The sequence below is a fragment of the Delphinus delphis genome, chromosome 11 (genome assembly GCF_949987515.2).
Source record: "Delphinus delphis chromosome 11, mDelDel1.2, whole genome shotgun sequence".
Lineage (NCBI taxonomy): Eukaryota > Metazoa > Chordata > Mammalia > Artiodactyla > Delphinidae > Delphinus > Delphinus delphis.
This window is the reverse complement of record NC_082693.1, coordinates 3,350,799-3,361,691: the sequence shown is the minus strand read 5'-3', so window position 1 is coordinate 3,361,691 and position 10,893 is coordinate 3,350,799. Positions and strand designations below refer to the sequence as shown.

The 10,893-nt window shown below is 51.5% G+C and overlaps 1 protein-coding gene across 2 annotated transcripts in view; it reads left to right on the top strand.

Moving 5' to 3' along the window:
• Positions 1-2,591: 2,591 nt before the first annotated feature.
• Positions 2,592-10,893, top strand: part of B4GALNT3 (beta-1,4-N-acetyl-galactosaminyltransferase 3) — a 94,039-nt gene continuing 85,737 nt past the window's right edge. For both annotated transcript variants that reach the window (XM_060026024.1, XM_060026023.1), the window contains exon 1: positions 2,592-2,916. In XM_060026024.1, the coding sequence (XP_059882007.1) occupies positions 2,748-2,916 (169 nt within the window). In that variant the 5' untranslated portion in view covers positions 2,592-2,747. The remainder of the gene's footprint in view (positions 2,917-10,893) is intronic.

Below are 10,893 nucleotides of genomic sequence, written 5' to 3'. Positions count from 1 at the left end.
AACTAGATGGCATGCTCCATGTTTTATATCTCTCCCAGTTCCCACATAATAAACACTTCAAGGGTCTGGTAGATTGAAGTCTTTTTTGCGTTACGCGGGCCTCTCACTGTTGTGGCCTCTCCCGTCGCGCAGCACAGGCTCCGGACGCGCAGGCTCAGCGGCCATGGCTCACGGGCCCAGCCGCTCCGCGCCATGTGGGATCTTCCCGGACCGGGGCACGAACGCGTGTCCCCTGCATCGGCAGGCAGACTCTCAACCACTGAGCCACCAGGGAAGCCCCAGAGGGCCAGTCTTTAAGGAGAGAATTGTGGGGCTGCCACCAATTTTCATACAAAGTCCTGAAAGTGATTCAGCCTAACGTCCAGGGTGGTTGCCCCCCATGAGAGAGAGAGACTCCACGTGCAGGGGCCCTGGTCACTTCCCACCTGCCTTGGCCAAGCTTGTGCCCTCTGGCTGCTCCTGTCTTGGTCTTTGGGAGAGAAAGAAGGGGTGGGAAGTGCACACAGCTGTGGTTTGGACCTTCACAGAGACATTTCCCCAGGGCTATTAGTAGAGAACTGTCCTTCAGATTCACCTTTTGCTGAATAACTACACTGAGAATTCTGGGGGACGTTCCCTCCTGGGACTACCTCCCTCCTCAAAGGGTACCAAGTGACAAATGGACGCTGTGCTGCATCCTGAGGGTGCACAGTTCTCCCCCCCCTTTTTTTAAATTAATTTTTATTGGAGTAGAGTTGCTTTATAACGTTGTGTTAGTTTCTACTGTACAACAAAGTGAATCATCTATTTGTACACGTATATCCCCTCTTTTTTTGGATTTCCTTCCCATTTAGGTCACCATGGAGCATTGAGTAGAGCTTCCTGTGCTATACAGTCAGTTCTCATTAGTTATCTATTTTATACATAGTATCAATAGTGTATATAGGTCAATCCCAATCTCCCAATTCACCCCCCCCCACCCCGCCCGACTTCCCCCTTGGTATCCATACGTTTGTTTGTTTATTCTCTACGTCTCTATTTCTGCTTTGCAAATAAGATCATCTATGCCATTTCTCTACATTCCACGTATATGCATTAATATGCGATATTTGTTTTTCAGTTCTCACTTTTGAAGCCTCACAGGGAAGTTGGGAGACTATACTCAAACTCAAAGTGAGTGTGCACCTACCAGTAGGTGGGTACACATCAGGCTGCCAGTTGTGCCAAAGCTCCAAGGAGGATGGGGTTGCTCAGGACTGGGCGGGTCCAAGAAAGCTTCACAGACCTGAAATGGACCTTGGAGGAGGGGTCAGACCTGACCAACTGGACCAACTGGAAAGGAAAATGTGTTGGAGGCGGTGAATCAACTCATTTCAGCTGCAGCAGCTTTCGCATGGCCACGTAAAGTTGGAAAAGGTTTCGGAAGGCCTTGAATGCCAGATTCACAGTTTGCACTTTAACCAGTAAGCACATTTTCGAGCAGGTGTATGGAGGCATAGAGGATTTTATGAAGACGATCTGGTGGTAGTAGAGAAGATGGGGGGTGGTGGCAGGTGGGGAGCCTGGAGTTGCGGGGCTAATTAGAAAAGTTCCAATAGTCCAGTAGAGCCTATGGGATGGTTGGACATCCAGCTACAGTGGTAGCAGAGGGGAGGGGAAACCACTCAGTTATGTGAACAGCTGTGTGTCAACAGTATTTGCATGCTGTTCATGTGGCTTTAAAATGTCCGGGAATGCTTTTGACCCCCTGCTTTCTCCATAGTCTCCTGAGCATTGTCCCCAGGAGAAAAAGCAAAAAAGAAAACTGCAGTGTTCCCCGATGAATGACCTTAGGCAGTCCACTGTGTTCCTCTGGACTTTAATTCTCTCATTTAAATCAGGTAATAATGTTTTACCTGCCTGAAGGCAGAGAACTGGAATGCAGAATATCTTGATGAACTTTTTTTTTTTTTTTTTAATTGATGAACTTTTTTAACTCTAGGAGTGAGTTTGTGTTTTTGTTGTCGTTTTGTTGGTTTATTTTCTGATTTGTAATTTTTCCTCAGAACCCTCCAACATCCATTCTCCCCCCGGGCTCTGTCATCCTCGTCTGGGAGCAACTACTTGGGTTCACCCCGGGGGCCGTACAACTCTCCCAGGGTCTCTTGGAGATGTGGTTGGGAGAGGAGACCGCGGCTGAATTGAGACGCCAGGGTTCCCCAGCTCCGATGTCTACTCTAAGGCAGGGGTAGGGTCGCTGCGGGCCACGAAACGCCCCAAGCCGCAGCCTCCCCAACACTACCCCCGCCCCGCGCCCCGCGTCTACAAAGCTTCGACCTCACTCGTGCTTGGGGAGCAGAGTGCAGATCATACCTGCCCCACGCACCCCCGGCTGGCTGAGGCGCCGGGTATTGACCAGCGAGGCCCGAGCGGCGGTCCCCATCCCGGCTCCGCTCGGGGGCGGGGCCCACCTGTGCCGCGGGGGCAGGGCGGGCCCGGGGGCGGGGCAGGTGGGCGGCGGGCGGAGGCGCGGGAGGGGGCGGGGCGCGGGGCGGGGCGGGGCGGGGCGGCGCACCTGGGTAGCCTCCTCGTGGGCAGCCCGAGAGCGGGCGGCGAGCGAGGAGCTGTGGGGCGGCCGGCAGCAAGCCCGCGTCCGGGCGTGGGCAGGAGCCGGCGGGGCCTCGGGAGGAGCATGAGCCGGCGCCCCGCGGCGGGGCGGCCTGGTCGGGCGGCCGGGGCGCGGCGCTGAGAGCCGGCCGGGGCCGGGCCGGGGCCAGGGGCTTAGGGCCATGGGGGGCCCCCGGGCCGCGCGGCTGCTGCTGCTGCTGCGCCCGGTCAAGCTGCTGCGGAGGCGCTTCCGGCTGCTGCTGCTGCTCGCCGTGGTGTCCGTGGGGCTCTGGACTCTTTATCTGGAATTGGCGGCGTCGGCCCAGGTCGGCGGGAACCCCCTGAACCGGAGTGAGTAGCGCCGGGGCCGCGGCAGGCGCGCAGCAGGGAGGGGGAAGGGCCGGCGGCTCCCGCCTCAGGGGGGACCCACCCCCCATTTGAGACCCGGTCTCCACCTCGCTGGGTCTCCAGGTGCCGGGCGCCCCGCGGGAGGGAAGCCGGGGGAGCCTCGGGGCCACCCCTGGCCGCACTCGGCTCGCAGACCCGGTACCAGAGAAACGCGTCGACGCGGGCTGAGGTCCGTGTCTGGGGCGCCTTCGGCCGCCTCCACCAGGCCGCTCGCTCCGGTCTGCGCGACCCAAACTTTGCTACCCGCCTTCTCCGTGGCTCGCTCCGTTTGCTCCCCTGCGGCGTTTTCGGGGAGGGGTCCTTTATTTTAACGACACCGCCGTGAGCCACTCGCCTCCCCCTCTTCCCACAGGCCACTCCCCTCCCAGCCCCTTCCTCTTCCTTCAAGTCTCCCACCTCCCTCGAGCGGTCCCCTCTCCTGGTCCTGGCCACCCTCCACCCCCAGCGGGTTGTCTGCAGCCCCCCTCGGGAACCCTGCGGAATGAGCTGAGCCCCCATACCCTGCTCAGGGCAGCTTAGTGGACCGGGCAGTGGGTAGATTCCTGCTTCTCTTTTTCCACGGAGCCAGAGCCACTTAAAATTTCTGTCTCAGTTTCCTCCTAGGAAAACGGAGGGGATGCTCTCTTTCTCTTTTTACTTCAACAGGCATGCCTGTCCGAGGTGGTTTTCAGTTTACACTGACAGAGTGAAGTAAAACCTCCGAAGTGTCAGGCACTGTGTAAAAGGTCGCTGCAATAGTTGGCAAAAAGAGAAACTCCCAGAACTACTAGGTGCCCTTCCCAGTCCTGAAGGGGGGAGGTTTATAATTCCAGACAACGTATGGAATGACAAACATTCCCCCTTTCAGGAAAACTAAGGGACGACGGATGGAACTCTGGTGAGAAGATGCTCTAAGTTCTTGTGTCAGCTGTTCTGCCCAGGGCTGGGTGTGGTGCTTTGCCTCCTCTTGTGGCCAAAGACAGGGAATTACTAGGGTCAGTAATTGAGCCGGTTCAGGACAGAGATGGGTATTTATGGCGGAACCGCTCACTCTGTGGCTGCTGAAATATTTCTGGCTGTGTGTTTGGAGACTGGCCTTCCATTCCTGGTTCTGACGCTAACTAGTTGGGAAATCCAGGCGCAAATGGCAGCTTCTCAGGTAGAAGGGGGGAGTTGGTCCCTTTCAGTGTGAACACTACGATTGTGTGATCTCCCCGCCTGAGCATTTCCAGGGTCAGGGAGCCCAGCACACCACGAGGAAGGGTCTTCCCAAGTCAGGTCCACAGGTCTCAAGTAGGAAGAGTTCTTCCTTCTGAAGACCAGTCTGCCTTCCCTCAGCTCCCCAGGCCTTGCTCGCTCCTCTGAAAGACAGAGTGTATCTACTCTTCCATACCACGGCCACTCAGAGGGTCCCCCGTGGAGGAGCCCAGGTGGAGTGTGGGTGGGTGGGAGGCCCCAGGAGGGATCTCCCTTCTCTCCTCCTTGGCCACCATCTTGTTAACCTGGTAGCCAGTGGAGTCCACTGCACAGATTGAAACCAGAGAGGAGAGACTTCCCTGGCGGTCCAGTGGTTAGGACTCCACGTTTCCACTGCAGGGGGCACGGGTTCCATTCGTGGTCAGGGAACTAAGATCCCGCATGCTGCGGCATGGCCAAACGCAGAGAGCAGAGCAGTTGCTTTGTGACCCTGAAATGAATGGCCGCCCATCCGCCTCCCTCACCCCCCAGCACATACTTTTCCTTTACCCCAAGTGAACTTTCTCCTCAGAGACGGGAAGCAGTTTGCCATAATTATCATCTCACACCTGGCTCCCAACCTCTGTCTCCTATTGGCTGTCTCATCCTTAGCCATCAATTCCTGGGTCAGTTTCTTTTCCCTTCTAGATGCATCTTCACTTTCTGACTGGGTTTCCTTATTCTTTGTTTCCTTTTCCAAATGGACCCTTCTCCAGAAGAATGTTCTCAGCTTCCTAGTCCAGAACTGGCTTTCCGTTTCCCTAACTGTTGTTTTTAACGGGGGCCCAAGCCTGGGCACTGATGGATCCCTCGTACCTTCTTCTCAGCCTCCTAGAGCCCTGAAGCCCACCTGCTGGCAGGGTGGCTTGTCATGCCGGGCTGTCCCATCGTACTCCACTCTTTCCTTGATTTCCTTTTGGAATGAGATTTAGACAGTGGCTGTGCTTTCTGGCTCCTGGTCCCCCGTCCTTTGTTTTTAAGAAGCTCAGACGTCGTGCATCAAAGTCCTGTCTTGTCTTATAGGTCTTACTCCCAGCCATTCCTCTGGAGGGAGAGTGGGGAAGGAGGGATTAGAAAGCACAGCGGTAAGAAGAGGGTTGCTAGCCTTCCCTCGCGTACACCCTGGCATACAGCGGCAACCGGAGCCCCAGCCTGGTTCTGCTTCCCAGCAAGACACCCTGCCTCTCTGTAGCAGCCCCTGCCAGCTCACTGCACCACCAGCCTTCCTGTCATCTGTAAGGCCAGCCTCCGTTACCAAGAACCTTTCATTTGCCTGTCCCTGTGTGACTGCCGCCCTGATCTGGTGCTGGGAGAAATGTATGGAGAGCTGGTAGTTACAAACTCCAGGGTGGTCAAGTAATGACAGGGAGCGCGCTTCCTGCTTCTTATGGAATAACCCCGTAGTTTGAGATGCGTGATATGCAGTTTGGGCTCCATCTGTAGAAAAAGATACAACCACATTTGGAGTAACTTCAGGGAGAAGCCACCGAAACTGTTCACGGATAGAAGAATGGGTCCCTTGGACAAAAGAATGAGAGCTGTTTACTCACTCACGCACTTATTTATTTATTATTATTTTTTATAAATTTATTTATTCATTTATTTATTTTTGGCTGCGTTGGGTCTTTGTTGCTGCATGTGGGCTTTCTCTAGTTGCGGTGCGTGGGCTTCTCGTTGCGGTGGCTTCTCTTGCTGCAGAGCACGGGCTCTAGGTGCGCGGGCTTCATACTCACTCATTTAAACAAATATTTGTTTAGCACGTAGCTCGAGCAGGGCATTGTGCTCGGTCACTTAGATATGGTGATGACTCTGTTATGGTTTCTGCCTCTCACAGCTTTCCCTCTAGGAGGGGAGTTGAGGTGCGTATATGAGAATGATCGTAATAGGAGACAACCGTTAAGTTTTACAGAGGTAGAACCTACATGTTGCTGTGACACTTCTGGAAATGGGGCACGGCTCTTTCAACTAATATTTCATGGAAGTGGTGACATTTCAGGAGATCTTGAGGAGTTGGTAAGACTTTAGTGGATGCAGAAAGAGAACGCTATTCCAGGCAGAGAGGGCAGCAGAAGCCAAGACCAATAGTCAAGGACAAGTTAGTGTTTGGAAATGTTGAGCGTCTGGGTTTGGTGAAGCAGAGGGTGTGAAGGAGGATAGGGGATGGTGCCACAGTATGAAAGACTCTGAAGAACAACCTTAAAGGGTGGCATTTATTCAGTAGATGAGAGAAAGCAGTCGAAAGTTTTAGAATAAGGTAGTGTTGTAGAATGGATAGGGAAATAGTAAAACTGTTTAACCATACTGTACTTTGGTATGGATGGTGGTGCTGGGATGGGGCGGAAGGTTCCTTACTGTGGCTGGCATTAGTCTTTAGCTGCTGGGTCATGGAGCTCTCCTGAGGACAGGTCAGGGCTCTAGTGGGACATTCAGAGGACCTGGGGCAGTCACTATAAGTGTTCCAGTATTTTGAGAACTGGCACAGGTGTACCGGTGTGTACTGGCTGAGAGCAACCCCAGGCCCAGACTATTATTGGAAGTTAAAGACCCCGTCCTGGCAGCTTTTAATGAGCTATACCCATTTGTTCAGACTGGATTAGCTACGTCCTGCCTGAGGGCAGAGGTCTGGACTAAAATGGTTTCTAGGTTCTTTGCTCGATAATTGACCTGCTGCTGAGACCAACTTGGTGTTGGAACCAAGCGATCACAGCTGGCCACAGAGCCAGGGCCGAACGGTGGTGCACACCAGCCTCTTTCCACGTCTCACAAGGCTGGGTCTGCAATGTCCCCATTTAAGTGTCCAGTGTACCTGCTAAACCCCAAGGTGTTTCCAAGCCTGAAACTTGTAACACATCTGTCCGGCTGGCCCCTGCGATTCCTAAGTGACTCCGAGTGGGCTGCGGTGGCATAGCCACAGATGTCAGGCGGGCCCTGTGGCTCCCGGGGTCGCCACAGACATTCCGATTTGGAAGGGAGACAAACCCTCCAGTGACAGAGGTAGCTCAGGGCAGAACGGTAATCTGAGACGCAGGCCAGGAGAGAGGGAAAAACAGATGAGACAGATGTGTGGGCAGAGCGGGAAGGCTGTGGCTTAGAGCTGAGCCTCACAGCAGAGGCAAGTGTGGAGGGAAGCACAGCTGCTTCGTGGGCCCCTTGGGCCCGGGACCCTGTCGCATGTCGCCCTGGCTGGGCTGCCCCTCTTTCCCATGGAGCCTCTGGCTCCTTTTCCTCCGTCCTACTTACCTCTCTTTATGCTGCCATTCTGGCCACCCGGCTGCTGCCTGGAACTTCAAGTCAGTAATCAATTCAGGGCAGATACTGGGCACTCAAATACCTTCTGGTTATGGACGGTAAGCTCTGAATTTCCAAGCACCTGATATTTTCACTGGCAGATACTTGGCTTATCAGTCATGGATCCAAGAATAGAACCTAGGAATTCTTGTTCCTTGTACCATAATACGTATAAACAGCGGTAGCCTTTACACACAAATGCGAAGGATAAGAATTAAGCCATCACTGCTTTTCCTATTAAAAGTGTGTTTCCTTTGGACCAGCGCCGTCTGCACCAGGACCACAGGGTGTGAGGACAGGGGCCCTCACCCAGCCTTGGCCTCTCCTTTCCTGGTCTCTCTAGTCCTTTCTGACGTGGCCGCAGAATCCCAGCAGCACAGCCGGCCCTGCTATCCTGCTGTCACCCAGGGACCCTCGTGTGGGCTGAGGCCCCGATCTCCTGCTTGGTGGTGATTGGGCTGCCGGCGGCGCCTGTCCTGGGAGGTGTCCAGATGCCCCGCACGGTTCTGACTGCTTTGCAGCACGAGGCCTTTGAAGCAGCCACTTCTGTGCTGGCTTTAGGAGTGGCTGGCGGCGCGCTGCAGTAGTTTTCCAGGCCCCAGAGCCTGGGCTGGGCTTTATGGAGTGGAGCAGGGCAGCCGCCAGAGCAGAGTTTGCTTTGGAAGGGGGCCTGGAGGCTGTTCTTGCAGTTGGCCACTGACTGTCTGCTTCTCTACCGAGTTGCACCGCTCTCAAATCCTACCTTTTAATTTCCACAAGCACGCTTCCTTCTGTCCGAGGATGATGAGGTCTCAGCTAGGCCAAGCATACGTTCTGAGCTTTCAGACAACCCTCCTTTGACCTTGTGATCCACAATTAATAGATTTATACGTTACCTGATATAAAAAGTACTACTGGAAGGGGTGAGAGTAGTTTGGATGGGGTATATATAAAGGGTCCCGGGCTGAATATGTTATACATTTGAGCAAAGCATGACGGATAGATTAAATTTTTACAGACTCTTAGGTTCCAACAAGCACTGCTTTCAGTGTTAGAAGTATCCATATATTTTTTTTTAATCTCTGTGATATTTTAGTATGTAATTTACTTCTTATGCTAAACTTTAAAATTTTTTTACCATTGACCAACTTTTGTAGAAAATAAGCATGCAAATTGTCCATGTGGTCCCTTTTTTTTTTGTTTTACTTTTCATGGAAGTACCTTTTTTTGTTTGTTGGGTTTTTTTGTTTGGTTTGGTTTCTTTTTTTTGGCCGCCCCACGTGGCTTGTGGGATCTTAGTTCCCTGACTAGGGATCGAACCTGGGCCCCTGGCATTGAAAGCCCGGAATCCTAACCACTGGACCACCAGGAAATTCCCATGGGAGTATGTTATATGTACAGAAAAGTGCACATGTGAGGGTACAGCTTGATGAATCTCCACAAACTGAGCATACCCTTGTAACGAACACCCCGATGAAGAAACAGAATGGTACCAGCGATTTCTGTCACTACCATAAGCATAGATTAATAGAGTCTATTTCTATACTTTATGGAAATGGAATCACACAGTATGTGATTTATTTTAAAATAATATTTCTTTATGATTATGAAAACAACACATGTTCATTATACCAGATAATGGCTGTGTATCTGGACCACAGTAACCCCTATAAAATTACCTTTTTGTGCATGAGGCACCTAGTACAACTGATCCAATAACTTAAGGAGGGGCAAGACCCAGGACCTAAGTGCTATGAGATATAGCCCTGTGACATTCTCCAAGGATGGGATTGAGAGTCATTGCTTATCCTGTGTTTGAGAACCTTCCAGAAACGTTTCTTCTGGTCTTTATTTTTTTTTCCCAGTTTTAGAGATATAATTGACATATCGAAGTGTACGACATAATGATGTGATATTTGTATACATTGCAAAATGATCACCACAGTAAGTTTAGTTAACATCCATCATCTCACATAATTACAATTTTTTTTCTTGTGATGAGAACTTTTCTCTGATCTTGATATTAGAACTAGCTCTGCTCTCTTGAGCAGTCCGTTTGTTTTCATTTTTATTGGCCATGTAAATTATATAACCACACAGGTTTCTCCCTTTGTGTTGGTTACTAGAAAGCTTTAGAATTCAGTTTTTGGTTCATTTGGAAAAAAGTGTAAAAGATTTTACGATTTGCACTTTGGTACCAATTTTATTCCTCTATCTTTTTCTTTCTTTCCCACAACTACTATTAGTTTATGTCATCTTATATTCTGTGGTACTTGCAAGCCGCTTTAACTTTTTCTGGACCAAATCAAGGCATAAAGAAATCAATAAAAGTGCTATGGTATATATAAAAGTATGAAGAAGAAACTGACAGTCACCTATAATCCCACTACTCTGACCTAGAGATTCTTGAAAAGAAAAAATAAAGTATAGGGGCTTCCCTGGTGGCGCAGTGGTTGAGAGTCCGCCTGCCGATGCAGGGGACATGGGTTCGTGCCCCGGTCCGGGAAGATCCCACATGCCGTGGAGCGGCTGGGCCCGTGAGCCATGGCTGCTGAGCCTGCACGTCCGGAGCCTGTGCTCCGCAACGGGAGAGGCCACAGCGGTGAGAGGCCCGCGTACCGCAAAAAAAAAATAAATAAATAAAGTATAATAGCTGTGATAACCAGATGCTGGATTCTGGAAAGAATTCTAGATTAAACACCCCCCCCCCCAAAACATGAATTATTATTTTCCTGATGTTTTTGTTTTTAGTCTATTTAGGTATTGAAAAATTGAATGACATTCAAAAATAAATTCTCACCTCCTTATGTGTGAAGTGGACATCAAAAGCTTGGAATTTACTGACATGCTGGGGCCTGAGCCACTGTCATTGGAAACAATGACATAAATGTAAGGAAAATTTAATAAAGCTTGGGGCACCCCTGACAATACTAATAAAACAACCGAGGGGACTGGCCAGGAAGGCCAGGAACCTCAAGTTTGTCCTTTGGGCTTCTAACCTCCCCCCAGGCCAGTGGGGGGACCAGGAGCGTGAAGAGCTGTGGCTTCTGGGTGTAGAAAGTCACGAACATGAGCCGTCCAGCCCCTTTACTAACAGATGAGAAAACAGGCCAGGGGAAGAGGTGTTAGCTGCCTCCTACCCATTTCTTCTCTTCTTTTAAACTGTGTTTTTGGGAATTCCCTGGTTAGGACTCGGCGCTTTCACTGCCAGGGCCCAGGTTCGATCCCTGGTTGGGGAACTAAGATCCCATCAGCCATTGCAGGTGGAATTGCGCTTTATGGCACCAAGGCCTGGGAAGAGGGCCCAAGGTGGGAAAAGGAGAAGGAAAGGTGGGGGTGGGAATAGAGGAATGATATTCCAGACAGACCATGGATTTTATAGGGGCAGACCTGGGAGACACTGTGGGTTCAGTTCCAGACCTCCACGATAAAGGGAAT